Source organism: Pseudomyrmex gracilis, unplaced genomic scaffold (assembly GCF_002006095.1).
Source record: "Pseudomyrmex gracilis isolate BER0280 unplaced genomic scaffold, ASM200609v1 scaffold_255, whole genome shotgun sequence".
NCBI classification, from domain to species: Eukaryota; Metazoa; Arthropoda; class Insecta; order Hymenoptera; family Formicidae; genus Pseudomyrmex; species Pseudomyrmex gracilis.
The window spans coordinates 19,938-47,878 of record NW_018020839.1 but is presented as its reverse complement, the minus strand read 5'-3'; the positions used below and the strand labels follow the sequence as shown (position 1 = coordinate 47,878).

At 39.2% G+C, this 27,941-nt stretch overlaps 1 protein-coding gene and 1 pseudogene across 1 annotated transcript in view; one reads left to right on the top strand and one right to left on the bottom strand.

Moving 5' to 3' along the window:
• The window catches only part of LOC109859294 (breast cancer anti-estrogen resistance protein 1), a 40,830-nt gene extending 15,014 nt beyond the window's left edge, over window positions 1-25,816 (bottom strand). The window contains exons 1-4 of the mRNA XM_020437397.1: window positions 25,752-25,816; window positions 20,699-20,834; window positions 3,304-3,453; window positions 537-686 (exon numbers count right to left, since the gene is read on the bottom strand). Of these exons, the coding sequence (XP_020292986.1) occupies window positions 537-686; window positions 3,304-3,453; window positions 20,699-20,834; window positions 25,752-25,816 (501 nt within the window). The remainder of the gene's footprint in view (window positions 1-536; window positions 687-3,303; window positions 3,454-20,698; window positions 20,835-25,751) is intronic.
• Window positions 25,817-26,219: 403 nt separating this feature from the next.
• On the top strand, window positions 26,220-27,135 carry LOC109859293 (annotated as a pseudogene).
• Window positions 27,136-27,941: the final 806 nt, after the last annotated feature.

The window sequence follows — 27,941 nt, the reverse complement described above, 5'->3', positions numbered from 1 at the left end:
TATTAACATTCGAGAAGCCAGCTGTCAGGCCAATAAAATGCTATTCAAATGTGCGGCGCGGAAGAATTACATATAATAATAGTAGGGGCATATTCAATGCGATCGCGTACGGCCTATTAGTTCCGTGGTTCCTCTTTTGTGAATGTGGAGGACACTCATTTAAACACTCGTAAACGCATGGAACGACGCCACATGTTCATCGTAACTTTCTTAAGACGAACTTACAACGGATACTCATTACGCGGGTTTTGTATTTTTTACAGTTGTGTAACACACACACACACACACACACACCAGAACGGTTAACTCGCTTGTTATTTATGCGCTTTCTAATGCTATTTTTGACCTCCTGTATATTATTGCACAGCTTATTTGCTTTAAAACTTTAGTTGTTATCGAATTTTACTTAATAATGAAAATACGTTTGCCGAAAAGAGGCATTACGAACGCACGCAGCAACATACAATAGGGTAGGTTTGTTACTTTCGTTTGCGACTTAAGAATAGGTTCAAAGTGCAATGGTTCAAATTACTCACTCTGTTGGGTTGTACGTGCCAGCTACGCCTTTTCCCGTGTCTCTGTATGCCATCCTCGGAAATGGTTAGGTCGGCCCTGCTGCCGACCAAACAACCCCCCGTATCGTATTGGCCAACCAGAAGCCTCAATCGATTTCCTGGACAGATGCCCTAAGGAAGAAAAAATAAATATAATAGCGTAATAACAGCTTGACTATGTCTCGCAAGGGTAAATGCCTAATCATGTTTCACGAAAAAACAAAATTGGAAACGCAGTTGTTATTTCACAAGTTTCTTTGCAAAAACAAATAGATTTGGTTTTGTCAAAAATTAGTCTTTTTCCATTTAATTCTTTATGAAGTCTCTCTCTCTCTCTCTTTCTATTTGTTACATTATTATAATATCTAATTTTTGTTTATATAGTTCAGTTGCCACATCTTATTTTTTTTCCTAGAAATATGTAAACGCTGTTTTACTTACATCGGAAAACACTTTTTGAATGGAAGCAGACTCCAATTAGAAGGGTGTGAAAGCGCCACAGTGAGTTTGTCTAATTCCGTGAAATCGGGACGAAAATAAACGTCACCGTATCCGTTGCACGGTGCCTTGAGAAATAAGCGTTAGCATTGAGAGATGCATCCTGCATAACTCATTCGTTTACCTCGCTAGCGTGTCTGAATGCTACAAAGTTGTAACTCATAAATTTCAAGAGATATGTGCCTTTCGTGCACGCTTTCGGTATACAAGATATGACACTAACGTTAAGGATCTCTGCGCAGATCATTGGCTTTGGTAATATCACGTGTTGGGATTTCGGATTTTTCTGAAAATTTCGCGATACGAAATACGTATAAGAAATACGTGAATACCAAATCTGCAAAATGTCAATGCGTTAATTTCTACTTTTCTATTGTTAAAAACAAAGCGACGCATTTTTCTCGAGATTTTCTCAAACAAATTTTAATATCTTTCTCTGGTTTATAGCACACGGCGGAAGCTGAAGCGACGGTGTCGTGAAGTGATATCTATTGATAGCGAGTGATAGCGAGTCGAGTTTTATTCAATTCCGAGCAGATTTCTGTCGGTCGAGAGCGATAAATTCACCGCAAAAGGAAAAAGAAACCGACTCTCTCAAGTTCGATTCGCCATGAGACGACGAAAGAATCCATCCCGCTGCTCTCGCCGCGGTCTCTCAATAAAACTATTCCGTCAGAAGTTTCCAGTTCCCAATAAAAATCCGAAGATCGTATCATTCCGCCGCCCACGCCACACGTCGCTCCCATGTTCTAAATTATATCGACCGCGTGTCCAAACAGGTCGCACGTGTGCGGCGGTTACGAGGCGATGTGATGTGTTTCGACCGAGAATCGTTTGAGGAGTAAAACGGACCGATATATGATCGACGTTCCTCGCGGAGGTTGTCCGAGGTCGTGGACCCGAGGTTCGGGAACGCGGAAGCGCTCTTCTCGTGTAGTTACTCCGAAACAGTAACGATAACACGAATAACTCACGCAGTGTGAGTTCGAAAACAGAGTTTTGTTGTTGGGCAAAGCGTCCCGACGTATTACTTCGGCACTTCACAACGCTGTTTGTTGAATTTTAGAGGTTCTGTTAACAAGCAATTGTTGCGTTGTTCTCCTTGTAATTGCGCTTTAACAAGTGTCTAGACACGGTGTCGGCGCCCTTTCAAAAAGTATCCAGTTAGCAAATGTAAAGACGCTTATGGTTGCCTGGCATCGTCGTCGGTTAATGCGACTGCCATTGAAGGTAACTACGATGAACGGTCGTTAGTTCCATTTCCGCGGTAATAACGCTCGTCATACCTCGAGTACCTTCGAGCCGCTCCGGCGCAACGACTCTTATGCATTATACAGATGTTCATATAAGCCAGTCTTGTACACGCGAGGCACTTATGTGTTATGTGGAAGCCGACGACATCTTTGTTATCGTTATAGACAAGTTTATTTGTAAAAGGGAACATTCTAAGTTCCCAGAAAGAGGTATGGGATAAGTTGGCACATTGACGTTAAAGACGAAAAGATGTGTTTGTCTTTCGATAACGTGTGCTTTTATCAGAAAAGTAACAAAAAGAACGCAACGCACAAGTAATAAAAGTTAAATTTACTTAGAAACTCTTTCTAATTATTCATAAAAAATCGTTGAACATAATTCGAGAAGAAAACATTTGTCTACGTTCTATTTTGTTTGTATATTTTTTTCGATTCGAAATGATAAATATAGACACTGGTGATACCCAATGATTCGCAATCGCGTACGCCGGTTGTGCGAATTACACCGCATAGTCATGTCTAACACAAAGCAGAAATCACGAGGCTAGATCATCTGGCAGTCAAGCCGTCCTATTTTCGCGGTAATAACGTTGCTCACATAGGAGAATGGGAAAGACGGGAGAGAGAGAGAGAGAGAGACAGACAATTTCGCTGTGGATCTGCGTCTTATGCATTATAAAGACGCGCATAAATAATACGTTCACGAAGTACGTACGTGAACGTACTCGACGCGTGCTGTACATTAATACGATGGGTAAACTCCATTAAGAGCGTGATAGGACAAGAAGAATCGGTTAATGGAAAACGCAGGTGAAATTCCCGAGTCACAAATAAGTTTCTTTCCATTACACGTTCGTCTATTATCCGATCGGGTAGCAAACGTAATTGAACTGTAATTGGTTAGTGGAATGTTGTTTAAAGACGCGCGGCAATTTAGAAATAAAATCGAATTTCTCGTCTCATCTGAGGTCGTTCGTGGAAAGTTTTTAAACAATTACCTGCCGACCTCGCAGCGCGCACAGCCACCATCCCTCAAGACCGGCGGTGTTCTGCTCCAACACGGTAAGGACATCACCTTTTCGAAAGGCCAGCTCGTCGGGCGCCTCCGCGATATTGTCGTACAGAGCTCGCGCTTTCACGCATTTTTGCTGTAACACAAAAAATCACACACGTACAGTAACAGATAAACTAAGAAGAAAAGAAAGAGAAATTGCATATTGTTTTCATCCACAATCGAGAAACATGTTAAAAAATAATCAGAAAAAAAAATATATATTAGAAAATTTTGCAAAATTTTAAGTTTTTGCAAATATTTGCCACACATCGGCTCGCGAAATTCCGCTCTGCGAACATCCTGTATATATATATATATATTCTCTGACTCGACATATTTTCCACGGCGGATGTGCAATACGTATTGCGGACAGATGGCACGTCGTCGTTGTATCGGTACCCGCAATTGGTTTCATTCGAAAAGTCAACGAGCCAGTAGTTTCCACGAGCGCGCGCCAATTGGGTACGCAGCGCCCTTTGGCCAATTTAAATCCATAAAATCCTAGTGTATATACGTCTACCGTCGTCGAGCGACTTCTCCTCTCCCCTTCGCACGGTCCGTCGTGTCTATTTCGAGACACGAGCATCTCTCGTCTCTCCCGTTGTTCCGCCGCCACGAACGGAGATGCACATAACGATCACTTAAACGGCGAAGCCGTCCTCGAAGTGCAGATAGATGCGTTTTACGAGGAAGTTGACGGTAGCGGCGGTAGCAACAGCTCTTTCCTTCAAGTGAGTTCAATTGAAGTGCCTCGACCGTTTCTTTATCTTTCCCGAGTCTTTTTGTATCTGTTTCGCTTCATCACAAGCGCGGCGTGATGTCACGCCGCGATCTTTAATGAAGTTTCGGCGCCGCGATGTAGTCCGGAATTAACGCGTCGCTGCAATTATTAAGCGCGGGATGCTACTAAATATAATTGCCACTGCGCTTCTGGGAAGGCTACGCGTGGAAAACCGAGCTCCTGCGGCGGTGATAATTCTCTTTAACACGGGAAGAGGCGTGCAACAAAGTTTCAGCGCGAAGTAAAGATGTTCGTGTTTCGAGAGAAATTCTCTTGACGTGGTTGCGCGCGCGGTGTTACCAAGTACAATTTAAAAACAAAAAATATGAAAAAGGAAAAACAACTTGTAACACACAAAAACAATTAATAAAATCAAAATAGAATTTATTCTGTTGCTTAATTAGTTCTCAACGAATTTTCTTATTTCTGCAGATGATCTTTTTCGATAATTAATTTGGACTAGCGCCAGGCGGGAATAATTAAACACGAACGGGAAAATGTGTGCGAGAACGAGTGCACTTCAAATAACATGAATATTAACGAGGTCGAATTATAACTGCATTGTTTCTTTTTTTTTGAAGCAAAAATTAACTTTCTCATTACTTTCTCTTTTTTCTCATTTTTCGGCAGTATAATTTGGATTTTCACATTTTATTTCAATAATCTTTTCAATTAAAATTAAATATTCTCGTCGCGTGAGGCAGTTGCGTGCTGGTTTCACCTTCGCTCTCGATTCGAATCGAGATAAGCTCTCACCGTGCCCGCATATCTATCCGTACATATCCGTCTAAAGCCGTGCATCTCTCGATCTGTTTGTATTGACGTTTCAAGTTCATTGTACGTCGGATCGATTCTTTTTTTAAGATGGGAAACGACCAGGTTGCATGCTGCGAACACGATCCAAGCCCGTCAAGAATGCAGAATCGTTACCATAAAAGGCGGCGCGTCTGCTCGCCGAACGTTAAGCCAGAGACGCGCAGGTACTACGCACCTACGACCTTTTTCACTGACAGATACACTTGCGAAGCGATCGAAGATTGAGGTATCCTATATCAAATTTTATTGCTCATTTCTTTTCATCTCATCTCTTCTCCCTCTTTTCATCATCGAAAATATCGAATTCAACATTTCGCGTAAAATACACGTCGTACAAATATTGACTGGTAAAATACGGAGAGAATTAATGTCAACATGAGCAGAATTTTAAATATGTTGACATTTACAAGTTGCCGTTTGGACGACATATGCGGACACTGTCGGGATCAAAAAGTCCACACACAGGACTTTGACGCGGCTATACGCATGAGAACCTGACCGAAAAGGAATGATCCACGCCACACGGAAGGCTGTATTTACGCAACCCTTCCTTTGTTCGGCTTAAAAAAAAAAGAGCACCCGCAGCGTCTGCGTTTTGCCGTCCCGCCGAGGCGAGAAAGAAAAACATCGAGGGACGCGGGTCAAATAGTTTCTCGTGTTGACGTATAAGCTCGCTCCGAATGCACATCGCGAGAAAAAAAAAAAACTAATTGTTTTCGTTACGCACTCTTTTGTTAGATCTTACTCAGTTAATCGATCGAAGTTGGAAGCTTTTAAAAGTGATCGCTTAATGATTCACGCGCGTGACTAACTCGATTCATCAAGTCGCTTTTTATCGGGGGTTACGAGGCGCACTTTGCCACCCGTGTCAGTTCTTTTGCATAATCCCTATCGCGCCAACGATAATCACGTCTATCCGGTTGAAAGGAATCGAACTGACGCGGAGAGTAAAAATCAGATCGAATCGCGCGACGGCGCCAAGCCGTATAACGTTAATTTCTACGTAATTCTAAACTCAATTATTCGAGAATTCGCGCAAAGTTAATCAAATTTTTACGCAAATGCACGAGTCGAAATAAAAAGTTCGCTTCATTTGCGATGAAAATCTGCAGCTTAAAAAAGCAAACAAATCTAAATAAATAGAAGCGTAAATAGAAAAAATACGAGGACAATATCAAGTTGCTGTATCCCATTTTTTTCAGATGAGAAAAAATTGCTATTCTGGTTCGCACGTGAAGGGAAATAATTATTCAAAAAAAATGTGAAAAAGGGCCTGCAACACAGCGAAGCGCATTAATTGCTTTCGACGGCACGTCACACTTTTTGAGTCCGTTCTTAATGATGGGTCTCTAGTTTGAAATTTAAATTGCGCAAAAGCTATATATATATATATATATTTGCCAGCTTCTGTGTTTTCCTGGCGCACGTACGCGAGGTACACGTCGTGCGTCGTGACGTAGAGTAAAGTAGCCTTATACAAATATCGCGTCCGACCGAGCGTGTTTTGCGGAGGGTTAAAACCGCTTTGTAGACACGTGCCGCTCAGAAGGAGGTAAGGTATCGTTACGGTTACGTGGTTCCTGTTTTTACTATATTACTGTTATCGCATGCGCTCTGACAATGAATTAAAATGTATATGTGTGTGTGCGCTGCTCGACTACACAAAGATGTTACATACTTACAACGTCACATATTCAGAATGTAAATCAACATCCTGCGAGAGTCCGTGATAAAACCCCGCTGTGTTTTACAAACAACAATTATCAGAATATGCACACGTACGTTTGAGATCGCTGTTACATAAAAAAACACAGATCTTAACTTTTTCATCAGAATATACGAGTGTTGGTAAAACTGTAATCCAATTACAAGTAAGCTGATAAGCGGCGGCACGTTCTACGGGAAGAAAGGGCAGCTATGTGTAAGTATTGTATACACTCGCGTGTAGGGGCAACGTTTCATCGAAGCGCGAATAATGCGATTTAGTTAATCACGTGTGAACGGAACACGCGCGAGAAAGTGCACGTTTGTGTCATCCCAAGTTTCAAGTTCGTGCGATACCTAAGTAAACAAAAGACGGAGATAAAATAATCTCTTTCGTTTTACTCAAACGTGTGTCAAAACAAGATTACTCAAAACAAACACCGTCTTCAGATATTTTAGAATATTGTGATAGAACATTACGAAAAGGAATAGTTTATTCATCGTCAGACACGTTTTCATCAGTCGCAAACGAAACAATTCGAGAAGTCAGTATCTTTTTCTACAGGAAAATTTAACCGGAGTTCAAAGTGAAATTAGAAAATGCTGTGATAAAATCTGAGCGACATCAAATCTTATCGGTCACATCGCGAAGTAGATCCATTTCTGTCGAGTCCGTGACGAGAAGGGCGCGAGCGCGAGCTTTTTTGTTCGAAATAAACCGAATAATTACTAGGCAATTCACGCGCGAATAAAGAACGACTCTTGGGAAATGAAAGGCCACGCGTCTCGGGCGGTCGTATTAAAACCGGCAGCGGGCGGTCTTTTCTCTTAGGGTGCCGACGGAAACGATTGATTAATGAGGAACGTGCGTGTATGATGCGACAATTACGCCACGCCAGACGCGCCAATCGCCCACGCACGCCACGCACGCACGATCGTGCGCGTCTCCATGTCAACGGACGTGCGCGTGCATATGAAAACGCCGCGCAGAGGGGTGTGAAAATAGCGTGGCGACTCACGCGTGATGGAAGTCTCGAACCATTCGCGAGCGCGCGCGAATTCGCGCGAGCGAAAAATCGTCAGAAGCGAAATTGCATCAAAAAATTTGTTTCGTATGTAATGCGCAAAATAATATTTCAAAATCTCTAAATTGAGTTGTAAACTTGATGCGTACAATGAACGAAAGGGATGCTGGTAATTTCGGACACACATCTTGTGTGTGTGTTGCAATGGAACATATGTAACGTGCGGAGAATTAAACCGCTTCGAGAATAGGGGCGATGGATCTTTTTAAAAAGACGTTTCGAGAATATAACCCAGCTTTAAATTAGCTCGGCATTGTGCGTCGAGCACGGTATCTCGCGATAACAAGGATCTCAGAATAATTCAAACGGACGAGGGAGTAGAGAAACATCCTGTCACGACGCGCCGGCACCTTCTGCTCGCGACAGGAGAGATGGTCCTTCTCGTGATTACGGTGCGTGAAGGAGGACAGATGATGGCACACACGGACCCCCCCCCGGAAATTTCGGTACGCGACTGGACGAAGGGCTACGGGATATATTTGCATAATTCAATTCCCGCCGAGCGGCAGGCGCGACGGAAGCTTGAATTGATCTTATCCTGAGCCGCCCGATCGTGCGAGTCTGCGTCGAAAGCACAAGATCCCCTCTTTTCGCTTCCGTTTTCCCTTCGTACATTTGTCCGAGGATTCTGAAGAAATATCGACGATAAACGTGTAAAAAAACGTGCAACAGACGATTGAAGAATATTCAATTTCTTGGACAACATTTATCTCATAGGTGTAATTACTTATAATAATTTTTATAAAAATGTATACAATTCTCAAATTTATTTTTATGAGAATATTTTTTCCTCTGGAATATGATGTGTCTAAATCTCAGCGCGAGAATGGATGAAATGGTCACGTGATGATCTGATGAAAGCAATAAGATCAGACGAGAGCCCAAATGGGACAAACAGATTATTTGATTGCTGGACAAATCGCCAACGAACAATGCCGACAAGCAAATCGTTGCTAACTGTTCATTCGGTCGATGTTGCACAAATATTATGTGACAAATATATCAACAACGTAATCTGCTTTTCTTCAAAGGACAATATCGCTCACAGCAATACGTGTAGGTAAGCATAATGTGAAACCGTCGTCAAATGTTAGTCTCATAAACATATTTTAATAAACATACATACATTACTTCTCGGAAAGGAAGAGCAAATATAAATTTCGCTTCGAAGAAGAAACGAAAACTGAAGAATGATATAATAAAAAAATATCGTTCTAAAGATAACTTTACAGTCTTCCCGCTCGCCGCCTTCAGGTGAACGCCGAATGTGTGAGTGCGCTGATTGTGAGTAACTCGAGAGCGCAACGTGAGTACAAGAATACCCTGTATAAGGGGAGATATGGAGTTACGAGTGTTCCAGGTAGTAACGCATTTCTCTTTGCGCGAAGAGTCTCGAAGAAGAAAAGACTTCAAAATGCCTAACTTTGCCGTAAACAAAGCGTTCAAAATATTTATCAAATTATCTCAAATGTCAATATTTTCTGCAGAAAATAAATAATAATAAATTTTAATTTAACGATCATCAATCAAAAATCATTTTTGTACGTGATTTTCTCACTGCCGCAATATTGAGGATGTAATTGTGTAAGCCGTCGCGTTTCAACAGATTTAATTTTACAACAAAACTTTGAGTCTAAATAAATAAATAAATAAACTAAAAAGATATTTAAAATGATTTTATAAAAACAAAAAGAGCTTACGGCTAAAATCAGTGGAACACCTTGTATGTCAGATCGCTAAGCACAACCCGCGTGTTATCTCACGCGATACGGGACTCACGAGGTGCCAACAGGCACACCGCGACATCTGATCTTTTCGTGCCGTGCGCTGTATTTATTTGGAATATCTTGCACGCAAGACAGATTCTTCTTTGTGAGTAGGGGGTGGGTCCGAAAAATGACGGTCTTGTAATCACTCTTTCAGACGTCGTCGTCGTTGTGCGAATAGATATAAATGGACTCTTTGTTCCGAACAAAATTTCGAAGAAAGTTCGAAAAAATTCGAAATGTATATTGTAAATTTTTCACACGCGCGCGCGCGTACGTTATCGTGCGGATAAAACAATTTGCGAATAACCAATATCCGGTGTGTATAATCGACCGAATACTGTTGCGGATCCTTAAAACCCTCGAGATTAGAATTCCGCAGAGAATTTCTACTTGGAGATGCAATTACTAGCTCGTACAAAGTTTGAAGACACCGTCGAGGCCCTCGCGGAGCGCCACTTTTCGTCGGTAATGAAAAAGCGGATCGAAGCTCTGCCAATGAGTGCACTCGCTGCGAAAGCGTTTAACAAGGCACCGTTGAATCGACACAGGCCTACGACGACGACGACGACGACGGCGCGTCGCACATAAAGCACCGTGTACTTAATCTGAATTTATGACACGAGGGGACACACTCTCTCGTGTCTTACATGCACAATCTCATGAGGTGACTCATTGCGATTTCTTCGCAACGATGAGACCACAATCATACGCGAGATGACAAAGCTCAAAATTGATGGTATCGCTTGACATTTAAATTGTTCGCCGTTCTAAACTCTTCGATAAGTTGCGCGTGTGATATATCGCTCGATTTATATTAACGTATCATCAATTATTCTTTATTGTTAAATAAATAGGCAAAATCTTTTAAATGATTTACGTACATATGTTCTCTCTCAAATCGAGATGTGCTACGCTCAATTGTCTCAGAAAAGAAATAACGCGAAGGAAATTGACGTAAATTTTTTTACATTAATATTGTATTAAATACATAAATATTTGTTGTAAAATGCGTATAGTTAGTTTTTTGAAGAAGGAGGAAGTTTTCTTTTTACGTTGACAATGCTATTAAAATTTTCCCATATCGCGTGGCGAACGAGCGTTAAGAATCACGCCACGTATGCGTTGAACGTGATTAGATGCCCCAGCCACCAATTCGTTCAACGGCCACTGATACCTCATAAATATGCATAGGTGCACTTCATATGTGCATCCTGCGCGCTCGTATAGGATGATATAGGAGGAAGGTCGGCCGAAAACGTGAAGGCCTTCAGGACGAATGGATAATCAGGAACCCTTTCGCTTTATCCGCGTCCGCCTGTCTCTCCCCATTACTCGCAAGGGGTAATAAAAGTCCGAAGTTCTTCTCCCTTAAAGTGTTCTTGTGTTCGTGCTCGCTTTTTAAACGAGGGCGCATTGGGTACAAGAGACGTGAGGGAGAGGAAAAGCATGTCGCGCGTTTTGAGAATGAAGTATTTAGCAGCATCGCCAATGTTCATTTTGCTTCGCGTACAAATTGCCATCTTGATACAACTTGGTTTGCATACGAAATGATGTTGTGGCAGTTCCAGATAGAGACCAACTTTTAACTCGGGAAATTACTCGCCTTTACGGTAGATAAATACTCGGCTATATTTCTGCGGAGAGAGAAGGCGAAAATTGTAGGAGTAAAACGACTAATCGGTGTGCAAATGATATTTTAGCTCGAAGCCGAATCGGAATATTTATTAACAATATTTGATATGTTCGGTCGAAAAACAAAGTGTATGTAATATCGTCGATTAAAACTTTTTGTTTATTTGTTTCCAATACAATGTTGCACGAATGATACTTAGAGAAACATATTTTTTCTCCCAAGAGAATCTTTCGTCATGATTGAATTACGAATCGCCGAGTGTATCTCTCAATGTGAGTAAATATTCATGGGGTAGATAAGTCTCCATGGTGTCTCGCGATGAGCAGTGAAATGTAATTGCGATACACTGATGCATTAATTAGACGAAATCTCTGACATTTTCGAGACTTCCGTAACGAGATAAGCGCCGCGAATCGTTCGCGGTTATCAGTATCGAAACGTTTAATTTTGCTTATCGGTTTTAGGAATTTTTATATTTTAGAAACCTACCTTATCTCCATTTCTCTAATCTTATTTTTATAACAAATTGCATTTTTGTTATACAAGTTTTTAATCAGTGAGATAATGTAGATATTAATACGTGAAAAAAAAAAAAAATCGATACGCGCGGAACGCTCGCACGCAAACACGAGAAACTTGCTCTCTCACGTAACGCACTGAAATTGCCGATCATTAAGAGCATCCGGTCTCTGAAACGCCGGACCGAGTTTACGAGACCAGTTTCTGCACCCGAATCAATTTGCAGAAGCCGTGTGGAGTGTCGTCGATCCTCTTGCTCGCTTTCCATCACTTATATATCTCTTTCTCTCATACACACGCACACAGAAATGGCCAACAGTAGACGTATTATCCATCGGCTGCGCTAATAATAGTAATTGTTGCGACAATAATAGTAATTATAAATTTTTTTAACCGCAAGAAAACTTATTACACTTAAAGAGCAAACGGTAAAGTTGCACATCTACTTGGAGGTAGATGCACAACTTAATTATATGGTGCAAAGAAAATAGTCCAACAAGAAATCTAAATGTTTCAAATGTGTTTGCGGAATTTTTTCACCGCGAAAGAGATACGTGAAACTGTACATACACGTCAGTCTTCGTTTTAGTGATGCCGACGTAACGTGAATGGCCATTGACGTGTGCGATCGTCACATCTGTGACTTCTCGTCGTGAAGATATGAAATATTGAATGACGAGAGGAAGCTAAACACTCTAAATTGAGTGGCAGAACGTAACATTTGGTTCGCACATGGTAAAAATGAACAGTCTCGATCAAACAGCCTCTACTCATCATCGCGTCTATCCACGTTTAAATGCACACTACCACTAACGTCTGTTTTATTTTTCGCACTCTGTGCTGCGGAATTTAATCACGACAGCGAATCTTTTCGCGCTCTTTTTTTGTAGACCAAGAGATAACTTCCGCTATTTTTTCTTTCCACTTGTTTTCAAGGGAAAGAATAGTAGGAAATTTTTAAGTGATGTTTTACTAACTCTGGACCGTGAAAATCCGCTTTTTTCTGCAAAAAGTCACAATGAAACTCACAAATAGTTGCATTCAACAATTATATACGTGGATATTGTCAGGTGACTTTTTTGTTAGAAATTTCGCTCGATGTGGGACACGATGATGACCCGGACACAAAGAGAAAGAAAAGAGAACATGGATCAAGGACAATGAGCTTCTTCTTAAATTTCTTTTAAGAGCTCGGTTTCGCCATGACTAAACTGCTATTCACGTTGTGAATAGCAAAGTAAAAAGAAAGTAAAAAAATAGTCACGGCGTTTTTTTAAAGTCAAAATTGTGTTTTGTCGCTTATAATATTTTGTCGTGTAAAACTCTATCGATATTCGTAAAATATCTTGTTTTAAATGTCCACACAACGGAGATTTATCTCTCTTGTAATTATATACAGAGTTTTGAGTTTTCTTTTATTTATATCGATATTCACACAACACACACACACACACATGCTTTATTTTACAATATTGTGTCGTTATAAACAATATCTGTTTACCAAACAAACACGCGGTTCAACAGCAGAGACGGAATTAAACTTTTTTTTTTTTTTTTTTTAATAGAATACGCGACAGAAAATATATTTCTGCTCTTTCTCGCTCTCCCGTCGCACTTCCATCATGTATATCAAACGCATCCCGTCGTTCAACGATCAACGACACTCGCAAATAACCGAGTAGAAAATGAAAACCCCACTGCCGGATGCATATTCCGCGTTACCTTTTGTGTGTTTGCGCCCTCTTCCCTCCTCTCTCGCGCCCAGTCCACCATCAAATTATCGACGGAGCCCGGCATTCGTCCGCATAAAGATCGCGGGAGTCGTTAAAATGCATGGGAAATTCTCTGTACGAGCGCGCTCGGTATAATGCATGAGTATGACATATGCAGCGGATAAGTTTTCATCCACCACGACGCTACGCGAGAACGCTTTAATGAGTGAATCCCTTGTATACACTTTGTCTTTTTCTCGAAGGATATTCAGAATGAAATAAAAAGAAATTAAAACGTTCATCCGATACAAATCGTAATTATATACAATATATTAAACATTCGTATCTCTTTTTTCTAGTTGGAAAATGAAATGCCTTTTCGAATCCGTGGACTTCAATCTCCACGATATTTTTACACGATCTGACAAACTCATCCGATTATCAGAACGGAGCATCCGTGATGTTCGGAAATGCGTGAAGGAACGCAAGGCGAACAGAAGCTGTGACGATATTTTGCGGAGACGGTGAGAGCTTGAATGTCACTGAAGCATGTCGATCGTGTAGATTGAGAGGCGTCGAGTGTAAAATCAAGATGGATGTTCCATTAAAATCGCGTACTGCGAATCTGACGCGCTGCCTGTCGGGCTGTCACATCTCTACGAAGGCGCGCATAGGGATCGCATTCATAAGAATCGTTGCAGTGGTCCCCGTCGTGGCCCTCATATGGCGACGATGCGCCATCGCCATATCGATTCCATGCCGTTTCCGTCGGCTTTTTATCATCGTCAAGATCTCTCACCCCGTTGCGGCGGCGCGCGTTCTTTTTCTTCTCGCGCCCTATCCGCCCGCATTCCTTTGGTAACTCAATACGGTGCTAAACGACTTCGTGTCAACTTTGTCTCTTGGTTTCCGAACCTCTTAATATCGATATATACATATTGCGCGTCCTTCGTCCGCGCTGTAAAAAAAGATAAAATTCTAGAGATCTCATTTAGAGATTTTAAAAAAAGATTATATAAATTGTAAAATCTATGTATTCGCAACATCCGCAAGCGAAGCACGTTTAATTGCTCGAAAGATAAATAAATATTGAGGTGATTTATTTGAGATCGTGTTTTACGCGAATAAAAGAGGAAAAAGGAGCGATCTCAAGTGGCGCGTGTAGCTTTTACGAACTTCCCGTACGTGATTCGTTGCTTGGAGATCGAGAGCGCATCTCAGAGCTGCAAGAAATAGCCTCCGAGTGGCAACAAACGAGCGGTCTGTTCAGAATTCCGTAAGTTTCTCGAGCGCGCGGGGGGGACGTTGAAGAAATCCTGGTCCTCGTCTCAGGACTGCGACGAGGACCACGACGGACCGTTGTTAATTGAGCTTAATGCTTTTAACATGTACTAAACCGTCTCTGGTTTCAAAGTGCGCGAGCCTTAAATGCGTTTCTGACTACTCGTTACTTGTCTCGAATCTCTCTGAGGAAATCCCATCGAACACAAGTGCGACGTGCAAACACAACCACTGCTAATTTAGAACGGCGTATTCGCGGAGGACATTTATTATTTTATAGGCTCGTTCCTACATCTTTTGTACGACCTCGTTTGTGCGATGATACGACTTCGGTCAACATACATTTTATATACTTACTAATTAAGTAATTAGCGTCTCTTCGTTCTCTTTTTCGTTCTCGGTTATTTTTCCATACCAAAGTCAAACCGTTTTCTTGAGTTACCCATATTTAAATTTAATCACGTTTATTTAAGTTTGACATATCAAAGTACTGTTTATTAATAACATATAAAAACCGAGTAAACACGTTAATAAAAACAGTTTTCGGGAGAATTTCGAATATGATATTCTCTCTCTCTCTCTCTCTCTTTTTTCCAGACAATATTTTGGGAGACTGAATTTAAATTTGCATAACATGTATAAATAATTGGCCATTAAACGATAACGTTACGGCGTCGACTAACCAGAATTAAACGAACCGCAGGCATTTCTGATAAAGACAGATATCCCTTGAAGGCAAACGATTTAGTTTAGTTTACGGTTAAACGAATCCAGGCTTCCGGCGAAAACGATCGACGAATCGTAGAATCGAAAGGTAATCGACAGATAATTCGATAAAACCCGCTTCTCTTGACTAAGAACAATGAGAGAATTTTTTTTTCGAACATATTACACGTCACGGTTTTTTATTTTGCAATTCTATCAACGCACCAAACATCGTTTAAATGTTTATTATATGTAAGAAACTGAATGTTATTCTTTGTTTTGCAACTCCATTAATTTTTTTAAATTAAAAACTCTTTTATTTCAAAGCTAATAATTGTTTTTTTACAATGCGCAAATTTTAAGACCAAATGTATTCAAATTTTATACTCGATTTATACGTAACAAAACCATTATAAAGCAAATATATTGACATCGATCAGGTCGATTAATTTTAAGTTTAATTTAAACGATGCCGTTATCATGCATATTAATAACTTCGTGATGTAAACCTGAAAATGAAAACCGATCATACGCATTTGTCAACGCAATGAATAAAATTTAATTGGTCGCGACGTAAACAATCATCACATTTCGAGTTTCGAATCTATAGAAATAATCGTTAACATGATCAAAAATATCTACAGTGAAATAAATACATTCTTACCGAAGATCTTTTAATCTCAGTTTTAGATTTCACAAATAATAACAAAATTTAGTTAAAAAAAAGGGCTTTTTCAATCGTAAAATCGAATAAAAAGTAGAACTATATTGAAACATCCGAAAAACTACTATTTGGAATTTCGGTTGGCGAACACGTCTGTAGAAAATTAACGATTTCGCGTTTTGGCCATATTTTTCGCGATGTGTCCGCGAGCAGTAAATAACACACAGATCCAGAATCCGGGTTAGAGAGCGCTCGCGAAACATGGTGTGTAGAGTACACGTTGCTTTATGCGAGCGACAATAAATACTTTCGAGACCGTGGAAGAGAAAGAGATTGCAGCTGGTAAACGTCCAACTGTTGAGCCAAGCCGTACATACGTATACAAGTCGGTGAAAGATTTTACGGCCGCTACGTAATATACATACGTACGACACGCGGAAACTTGGCCGCGTAGGTAGGTCGACACACGATTTGCCACCGTCAAGATCGTTATACTTCTCGTGGTCGGCGCGTATTACTTTTGAAATTTAATTTTACAACGGCAACTGTACGATTCAAACGATGATTTACAAGCCGTTTCGTTGAGAAACGTTACATTAATTAAATACCGTGGTTTTAACTCTGTAGTTTGCGAGATGCGGCTCGCGGAAGTACAATATTTTATAACTTGAGAGTTTTAATATAATATCTTTTTTTGTATAAAAAAAAAGATATTATAAAAATATTATATATTATAAACATATGTTTGCGAGTCTACATGTATTTAAAAAAAAATTTACAAATATGTGATATAGCAAAGTAATATTTTTACACACGCTTGAAAGTTATTTTCAAGTTCTACTTTGCGATATGAAGACACACGAGTTGTACAAAGTTTTAACAAGAGACAAACAGCTAAAGAGAAAAAAAATGTTCATCTAACTTCAAGTAAAAGTTCACTTGCATTCCATGGATAATCCTCGTTCTTTCTTGCATCTCTCTCTCTCTCTCTCTCTCTCTCTCTCTCTCTCTCTCTTTTGTCATTAATATTCCAATCAGCCGCGCGGGCGCCGCAGCATTCACGCTTGATATCGATCAGATTCTTTTCTGCCGGAGCGACGCGCACCATGGCCTCGAATATCAACGAGAGACGGAGAACTATCGACGACCGTGAAGTGCTCTAGGCATCGGAAAATTTGCGCCGTCGACAAGAGAAGATTAACCCACGGCCATAGTTATGGTGATTCACTCAGATAAGATCGATTTAATCGGCAAAACGAGCGGTCGAGCAAAAAAGGGATATAAAAAAAATAAAACACCTCGACTTTTATCTTTTCGTGTGACTGAGAATCTCGAGCGTGCTAATATCTGCACGAGCTGATCTCTCGTTGAATATTTGGCTATCTCGTGTTAAAATCTGATTATATTGAATATTAAAATTTTATCTTTTATTATGTTTAAAGCGACGATGAAAAGAAAAAAAATTGCAATTGAGACTTAAAGTTTTTATGATAATATGTATATAAATTTTTGAATAACGAGGTTTAGCAGGCGTGACTGCGCTTTTACTCCGACAACGCGCGAGTGCGTCACGTACATTATTCACGGCGAAAAGATATCTCGAAATGATCCTACGCACCGCACCTTCCTCCACGCAGGGGCGTATAAGCATGTAATAATTCTTTAACGTCTGGACACGGTCGGCAATAATTTATCGAGATAGCACCATGAAGTCAGATGATAAAAGTGCCGGGTGCGCATAAAGTCCTAAACTGTTGTCACAGCGATAGGAATCGGTTGTGTGATTTTAACAAAACAATTTAAACACGCAAACATCTTATAAGAAGCGTGAAGACAGATTTCTTTCGTTCACAGACATATAAGTTGGATAAATATTGCGACTATGAAAAAAGATAAATAAGAGTTTAAAGTATAAACTAAATAAGTGCAATAAACACGCGCGTGAGAGTAAATCAAAGATCGAGCAGGAAAATATATACGAGAGGTATCGTTAAAAGCCCATGATTTATGTACACTGTTGTATTTACATCGCGTATCTCAATCAATTAATCTCGCATGCATAGTATCAATTAAACCGCAATTTAAATTCAGAGGTAACCGATAACTGCAACTCGTTCGAACGTCTCTTCTCGATGGTAAAACATTTCGCTAGCGAACGCTCGCTCTAAATAATCAATGTCGTTGCGATTTACCCGACGGCGGCGGGTTTGTTCTTATCGATAACTGTCAAAAGCAAGGAAAGACATTAGAGAAAATAATCCTCATCCACAAATATGGCCGGCTATATCTCATATATGTACACTGTATAATACGAATCGACCCTTACGCGGATTACGACCGACCATTTTGAGCAGTCCTGAGTCAACAGTAATGCGCGCGAGGGTGTGTGCGTGTGTGTGTGTATGTACATACAGTCCTCGAGGTTAATCTAACCCCCGTCGCCAGTTTCCGCGAGAAATTATCCTCGTTCATTTCGTTGCCCAGACGACAACGCGCGTGGGACAATCAAATTTTCCCGTTCAAAGCACCCAAGATCAAACAAATAAGGTAAAAGTTACTAGTTGCGAATCATTTAACATATCCAGATAGTTATATTGCTAGATCGCAAATTAAAGATCACATATTTTCATCAGGAACGATAAAAATCGTCTTCGTGACAAACTGGAGAAAGAAAAAAGGGAATTTCAATTTTTCATTTTCTTATGTTATCATCGACCATTCGATACGTCCAAGCGGGTCAGTCAACCAGCCAGAGGTACGAAACGTTTTCGTTGTCTTTTTCTTTTTCCGTGGCAATTCGGAGACACTCCGGTCGAAATTACATCGTGGAAAGCCTTCCCACGACTCTTATGTCGAGCATTCTCGTGCCTTTCGAAGAACTGTTAGTGACGCTTTCATCCTCAAATCCTCGTTAAATGCATTTTAAGAGTCGGAGGGAAAAGTGCTTCTTTTTTTCAGCGATAATCGTCCCGTCGGGCAGTTAAAAACATAATTGAAAAAAATGAAATTCTGATTTCTATAAACTTCTTTTTTCTGCTAATTTCAAATTTAATAAACTTCTTCAATTACTGCAACTCTCGCGATCAATTCTTCGGCAAATTGATTAGTGGAAGAGAAATATTTCTTGTGAACTGTGAAAGAATATACGTATCGAAGAGCGGGTGGAAGTAGCGACACGCGCAATTCATATATCGCACCTCCGTGTGCTACGATCGATCTTGGGACACGAATTTAACGAGATAAGATTAGATAATTTCAGGAGCAATGTTTATCCAAGTAAAACGGATCGATATTACGGATAGAAATACGAACTCTCCGAGATATTCCTGTCTAGAATCGGGAAGGAAAAAAAAACTCAGTACAAACCAAACTGAAATATGGTAATCACGACACCACACCTTGCGGAAAAGAAGGCGCGAAATCTCACAAAAGTAATTTGCACGTAGAAAAATGGTCCGCGAGAGATACGCGACGGGTTTCTTTCTACGAGCAGTGGCGGCGGCGCCGTGCATGTTGTAATAAACTGGTTTCCACGACACACAAACATCGAGACGGCGGACTTCAAAGTATAACCAGGGGAGACGAAATAGGAGCGCATGAAGAAAAGTGCCGCGGAAAGAGGAAGAGGAAGGAAAGAGCGGAGCGCGCGTGCAAATAGAACTTGTGTTAGAACTTTTTTTTTTCTTTTTTTTTCTTTTTTTTTCTTTTTTTTTTTTTTTTTTTTTTTTTTTTTTTTTTTTTTTTTTTGAAAATGCTGTGCCAGCTTCACACCAACGGCGCGAGAGAACGTGCCTGGCACAAACATTCCACTCATAACGCGTTGCTCTCTTACACAGAGTGCAATTGCAACGACTTTTAGGAACAGCTCAAAGTAAGCACACGAACCAGAGTGAGTGGATTAACCTCGCGGTCGCGTGTGAAGAATGATGTAATAAAATTACTCGACACAAGAGGGGGATATATATATACCTGCTAATAAAAAGAACTGATTTATGCTCAATTAGACATTCTAATTGAGATAGTTATCATTATATCGTTCTAACGTGACTTTGAACATTTCTTTAAGTCATTTATTAAAGCAGGTTCTTAATAACAACGCGCACTTGTATATAAATAATTTGTATACATTATAATTACGTGCCAAATATAATTTCAAATAATCAATTTCAATATGTTAAGACTTTTTATTCAATTATTTGTACAAAACACTGTTAATTTGCGTCAAATTAAATATTTTCAATAGAATTTGTAAATTCCCATATTAGAAATTAAATAATTATCATATAAACCCCGGCTTATATTGCGTTTATAGTATACAGTAGTATATCAGGTATATGCGATCGTTAGATACTAATTATATAACATATAAAGCTTTCACACACGTGCTGTTTATAATAGCTGATGAGTAACATAAAGTATGCTAACACCAGTGATAATCTACCGAAGACTCGTTATTGCGCACTTAGTTTATGCTAATCAGATTTGCGAGACTCTGCTGTAGCAGATGTCGAGAATCAACGAGACGAGCGAGTGAGCAATTAGAGGAGAAGCGAGTGTTCCCTGCTTTTTGATATTCCTGTTTTACGACAGTTTAAATCGAAGGGTGCCTCAACCCTCCCCGCGCCAACGCGTAGCGTGATCGCCCCTGTCTACGAAAGATTAGATTCTACCTCGGGGATTGAAGCTCGAAATCTGCTGTGCAACGTCGCTCTCGCTGATGGAATTTCACGTCGGTTCCTTTCTGCTCTCGTGCCAAATATTGTTTTTCTACAACCTTCTTTTTCTCTTTTCCTTCCCTTTTCTCTTTTTATCTCTTTGTTTCTTTTCTCTGCATATACAAAACGATCGGAAAATAAAATTTTCTTTGCTATTGTCTCGACTGTATAAAATTTTTCGTATACGAGCAATCGGATTACTTTTCTGACTGAACCGATTTCTATTTCAATTGTATTTGTCAATGTTTGTTATCTTTCGAAGAACCAAAAAGCAGATTTTTGTATAATATATAATATATAAAGAAAATTATTTTGTGCTCGTGTGTCTAATTGCTCTTCTAATTACTTCCGGAGTTAATATTTTATGTTTCCGAGATGTTATGACGTGGTGAGATGATGACTCATGCAAATTTTGTATGGCTCATTTTGTTCCGCCTAAAGCAAACTTGTGTGTTGTTGCGAAACTAAACAGTCATTATTATTGGATTTCTTTACGAGAAGATCCTTGACTTAATGCGGGTGACGGAACACGAGTACTTCCTGATGATGGCTCGCGAAGGCCGAATTAGTTTTCACCCACATCTAACGAACGTTTCGTCATTTGACCCGACGACCTATCATCGCCGTGACGTTACCAGCCGTGGGAGGATGACTTGTCTCATGGGATCCCGTCATGTTACAACCGAATTATTTCGATCGATTAATTAATCCGATAATGTTTGCCTTAATACAAATGACAGTGTTTCCTTTAGAAATTTTATTAAAGTCAGAAATTTAAATATTTTGATATAATATAATTAAATAAAAATATATATGAGTTAAAAACATTGATCAAAGTTTTGATGGAATACAAAAAATGAATTACGCCGCCGCTTTGCATATAATTTATTCCTTTCTGTTATTCTTCGAAGAAGATACAAAGAGGATAAGAGAGAGAGAGAGAGATAGAGAAGTAAATCCCTGTAGCTCTTTCTTTTCTAGCCTACTGATGCTGGTGGTCCGAACAATCGGCTCGAATAAATACGGATTCCAGACAGTTTCCTACAGGAAAAACCAAATAAAACGTTCAAAAAGATCCGTTTATAAAGGAACTTGTAAGAAGAGCGCTAAGTTACTTCCCGGGAGGTTTGTTGATCTCACACGCACACAGTTATCGTTACATAACTCAGTGATAATACTGATATGTGTGTTTGTATACGAGGTAGTGTGACCTCTATTTCTTGAAAATATCTAACAATTTGAAGTTTCATATTTCGAACTGTTTTAATTTTGCTTCACATAACGCTTTTGTTACTCTCTTCTTTAAACATTCACACTACAACAAATTTTCTAACAAATTTTGCTAAACTTTAAGATCGAAAAAATTTTAAACGCGAAGTTTACATTGAATAAAAACTTTTTTACATTCAAATATTCACTATACAATTATTATTTATTAAACTTACGCAAATTAATTAAATAAAATTAATTTTCTTTCACGTATTGCGCTGTTGTTACCACGAGAGAAAGAGAGATGGTTATATATTATAGTTATATATTCACTTGTACGCTACCAGCCATATTTATATGCGGTATTAATTCTCATCAAGAACAGCGATTTCGAACGAGATTCTGCGGAAGAAAACGAAATGATCGGAGATAGGATGACGGTGGAGCGTGAAAGGCAGCAAAGTGGAGAATATGAAAAAGCAGTACCGCCTACGGCAAAAGTAAGACGTGTGCACCTGCTCTATATAACGCAAGATACGTCAAACTCAACAATGAAGTCTCTTTGAATGGAGAGAGAGAGAAAGAGAGAGAAAGAAAGAAAGAAAGAAAGAGAAAAAGAGAAAAAAGAAAAAAAGCCTCATGCTGAGTCATCTCCGCCGCGATCTCTTGCAAGCTTCTTTGACGCGACTCTTATTCGAGTTAAAAAATATTCGAAGTTTTGAACAAGATGTTTGATAGTTTTTTTAGTTTGCAATAATTGCAGAAAAAAAAAAACATTTTTTACGCGATCAGAGAGATGCGCAAGTAACTTCGAGTATAATTGCAAATCGAGTTTATCGTTCTGATGCGCCATGGACTTGAGACGTACCGTGTGCGAAACGTAATCAAGCACGTAATCGCGAAACAATCAAGGATGAGAACACATGAAATATAAGACTGTAAATAACACGGTGGTTAAACATACAGTGCAATCAAGTTTTCAGACGTGTTTCATCTCGAAAGACGTTCACGAAAGCCAATGCACCCTCCTCATTCGATAGCTCGGAAATACCTTGAAAAAAGATAGCGTGCCGGAGAAAGAGAGAGGCGTGGATGAATTTTCTTGCGTGTATGAAGTCCCAAAGACCGTGGGAATCGCTACAGATTATTATCCTTCGCACATGTATCGACATATCCTGAATGTAGGTGGATCAATAACCCGACAGATTGCAATATTCGTACAGACAGAGAAACAAACATATCTGTCACTCTCGTAATAGAAATGTTATGTACTTGTATCGCGTACAAAAATATTCTTTTGAAATAAACAATTATTTAATTGACACAAGACAATTGTCGATTATTTTTCTCGGAATAAATGTATAATATTGCAAACTTTAACCTTGCAAAATAATCAATTGTGTATCGATATAAAGTAAACGTATATACGTACGAACGCGTACAATAAGTCTTGCGGAATTTTATAGTTGAAGAAATACGAGTCGTCGGCACGTCGACTGTACACACAGGTATAAGAAACCAGATGCCGTTTGTCGTTACGCAATCTATTGTCTGTCTTCGTCAGGTAAGAGTTAGCGACAGTTGCGATAGAGCAAAGTGCAGTTTGACAACTTGTTGCTAACTAAAACGTGGAACGCGCGTTTGACGAGAGCGAGAACAATCAGCCGGTTGTCAAGATTTCTCACGGAAAACCAGCGCGACAAGATTCTTCTGTCAAGGTTCTTCAGCGGAAATTGAAAGAAAAGTCCATTATGTGCGTGTGTACTTATCTATCGAATATCTATCTAATGTTTAATATAAATATTTAAAAGATATTCATAATTAATATATTTATACTTTTATTTAACCCTTCGACTGTAAACATAAAAAAAAAACCTACAAGAACTGTAGACTGAGTCTGTGAGGCCTACGCAACTTTCTCGAATATCTTCGCAAAAAAATATTTGTTCAATTTTTTTTTGCGAGTCAAAAGTTTGAACGATTCTGCGTCGATAAAAAAAAACGATTGAAAAAATCTCCAGTAGTTTTAAAAATAAAGCGTGTAAAAAAAAACTTATTTTTTCTAGAAACGTCGATGCGCAATTTTTGAGTGGGTCTGAAAGACCTACGAACAAAGGGTTGAATCAGAAAGTGTTGTGTTTATTTCTCCGTCATGTAAAATATGTAAAGTTAAGAAAACACATCCATTTTTCATAAGAATATTTTTAACTGTCGGAATGTTTAATATTTAACAACCTGCATGAGGGGAAAGTAAGCAAGGGTGGCTGTGGAACGTGTCTACGTCGCTGGCATGAGACCGATCGATCGCCCGCCTTCACTCTACCCTCGACCTGGGGGGTCCTTGCCACGCCGGTCAATGTCACTGGTTATTACAGTAAAAATCCTGCCTATGCTTTTTGTCAAGACGACACAGGAAGAGCGGACACATTACGTGGTAATGGTAATCGTCAACTCACATGTGTAGTTTGTTAACGTAACTTGACTACTGATAAAATTAAAAAAACCACGTGTACTTTAACGCAATATATTTATTTCTAAAAGTAGATATAAGATTTTGTTATTATTTTATTTTATTATATTTTGTTATTGTAATGTTTATTAAAAACATTTCAGATGAGGAACATTGTTATGGCAGACGTTTTTAATCTCAGGAAATCGCTTTGTAAACATGTTCTTATGGCAAATGATGAAACTTGTCACTGGAACACATAGTCTGATTTGTACCGGTTTACGCCGGTTTCACGATCGGGAGTTCTGCGTGTGGATTGGTGAACGTACATACATATTTTTTTACGCCCTACTCGTTGGCCACAAAAAGTGGAGACCAGCGCGACCCCCCTTATTCTTCATTCTTTAACTACAGAGGACCGAGAGACTTATACTACCAACCTTTCTCTAATGAACGACAGGTAACCGCGAGTGCGCAGCTAACGGTAAATTAAAGCGCATTAAAAACACTCCGAAGGAGCGGGTGGCTCGAGCTTTTAACCGGCGGGGCACTCCCGCCCTCAATTACGACACTGTCGACCGCGAAATCTCATTAGACTGTCGGCGGCTCGTCTTAAGGAGAGAAACTGACGAGAGCGTTTTAGGCCTTGAACCATTGCTATGCGTCTGACTACTTCACTCTCTCTCGTCTCTTTTTTTGACAAAGCGATCGCGATGCAGCCTCTGCTGCTCAAGGCACGATAGGGCCTTTCGATATATATGCACACCCGAAATTATTGTGTTAAAATCTTCAGAACGATGTCGGGACGATGAGACGCTATTATTAAACGGGCCCAGTAATTTCGCGAGCACTAAACGATTTGTAAGAAAATTGGTAGAATATATGTAAAATTAAGGTAAGAATATATGTATATGTAATGATTTAAAAAAAGCAGTAGTTTATAAATATCGTTCGGCTAATCTTAAGAAAATATTTTAAACCTGCAAATAATGTAAGATTTTTGTATTACTTCCTGTTTATTTTAGAAGAATATTACAACTAATTTTTTTTTCTCGATAAAAAGAAAAAAAACTTGCTTATTGAAAAAACTTTTCGCGTAAACACGTTTACGAATATATATTTCATATATTTTACCGTACTTAGTTAATTTTATCTTTCATTTTTCTGTTTGCTTTAATGTCTTCGAGTTCGCTATCGAGATGGGATCGAGAGAGTCCGACTTCCTCACCAACATGCGGGGCACCACGACGATTTTATAAAATCCGATCGGCAATGTAAATAAGCAATCAAGTATTTCGTATGTACCGAGAAGTTTCAAGGTATTTCGCGAGCATTGAGCACAACAAATACAGAACAAAAATCAAGGCAATAAAGTCTCGCCGCTGTATGCTCGCCTCGGTAAGCAGGCAAGTCATAACTAGTTACACAACCGTTTCTCATGTAAGTATACGCGCCGGTCTCGACGCTGATACTCTAATCACATCCAATTATTTAGAGTTAATATACGTGTTGTGTAATTGTGGGAATCGCCATAAAGAAATAACCAGGAGGTGAAATACAACTAAATAGCACGTATATATTTCTGAGTATGATAGTAATAATAATGTCTAATAACCGTTACAGCCGTTGTGCGTCTTGACGTGTGTAAATGTATNAGAAAGAAAAACAGAAATTTTCCAAACTCTGTGTTTCTTGACTCTATCGAGAATTGATATCCGGTCTCGCGCCAGTATCGCGCGGCTGCGTTCCCGTGATATCATATCTTGTTATTGTCACGTCGCGAGGAGGAAGTGGAGTCCACGGGACGTAACACTACATTTATCAAATTTTATTCCATCGCATTTGTTTGGAAAAAAACCAATCTCAGCAAAATTGAGTCTTTTGCTTTTTTTTATGGTACATTGCCAATACGGAACCTTTGCGAACTATGGCTGATAGATTTGGAATTTCTATTTTATCTGTGTTTCGTGTTCTCCGTCGTGTCGTAGCTTGGTTGATAACAAAATTAGATGTAGTGATTAAATGGCCACAAGGACAAAATATAATACCAACAGTTGAAAGTTTTCGCGCTAAGCAAGGAATTTCAAATGTCTTAGGAGCAATTGATGGAACTCATATTCGGATAGAAAAACCTGCAATGTATGCACGAGATTATTGTAATCGGAAAAAATTTTTTTCTATTACTTTACAAATAGTGGTAGATGCTCATTTGCGGATTATCAATATACATTGCGGTGAGCCTGGTTCTCTTTATGATGCACGTATATTCCGAAGATCAGAATTGTACTACGCCACAAATGCTGACAATGGTGTACAATTATTCCCTGGTAATACATTTTTATTAGGAGACTCAGCATATCCATCTTTGCCCTGGCTTGTACCACCTTTTAAAGATAATGGTCATCTTACACCACAACAAAGAGAATTCAATTTTATACATTCATCCACAAGAATATGTGTTGAAAGAGCAGTTGGACAATTAAAAGGACGATTCCGTCGAATCAAATTTTTTACTGAATATTGTGAAATGTCATTCATCACTAACACAGTAGTTGCAGCATGTATATTGCATAATTATTGTATCAATGAGAATGATGTTTTGAATTTTCCTGAATATATTGACAATGAGTTTGATAATTTCGATAATGATAATGGAGAACTTGAAATACGAAATTATAGTATAGAAGGAGATTGTAGGATGCAGCTGTTTAATGAAATGTTCTCTGAACAATAATTTACTGTGAGAATTTTATACAATTCTCCGACTTGTTAAATAATGTTAATTCCAAAGAACGAATAACTTTTGACAATATTTGTATCTTATATATGTAATATTAAATTATCTTTATTATCATAATTATCAAATACACTTATCTATTACATATCTGACTTACAAACGTTATTTTTGGCATTACATTAAGTGTGCTTCAATAAAAAACAAAAACACTCTAAAAAAAGATACAACACTCTTTTAGTTTATTTATTTAAATTTTTAGTTTATAACTTGTTATGTTTGTTGGCTTATAACATACTTACAAAAAGAAAATAACATTTTTGTTGTGTATTTGTGGGAATCGCCATAATGAAATAAACCCAGGAGGTAAAGTACAATTAAACAGCACTTATATATTTTTGAGTATGAAAGCAATTAATGTCCGATAGCCGTTACAGCCGTTGAGCGTCTCGATGTATATATCTATATATATCGAAGAAGCTGAGACAAAAGTAAGAAGGTCGACTTCTTGTCGTCTCCCCGTCCCGCACGCTCCTCGCGACCCCTAGCCAATCAGAGTCGAGTCTCAAACGTCGCACGCGAGTCGCAAGCCTACTCGCTCCTCTGCGCGCGCACATTCAACCAATGCACGCACATACATAACACCCTCTCTCGTAAAGAATTACTCGATGTATATATATATATATACAGGGTCCGCCACTTAAATCCGGACAAATTTGAATTTGACATTCCCATCATATTAGAATGCAGCAGTAGGTGCCATATGACCTAAAGATAGGTTAGAGACGTCGATAAGACATTAATAA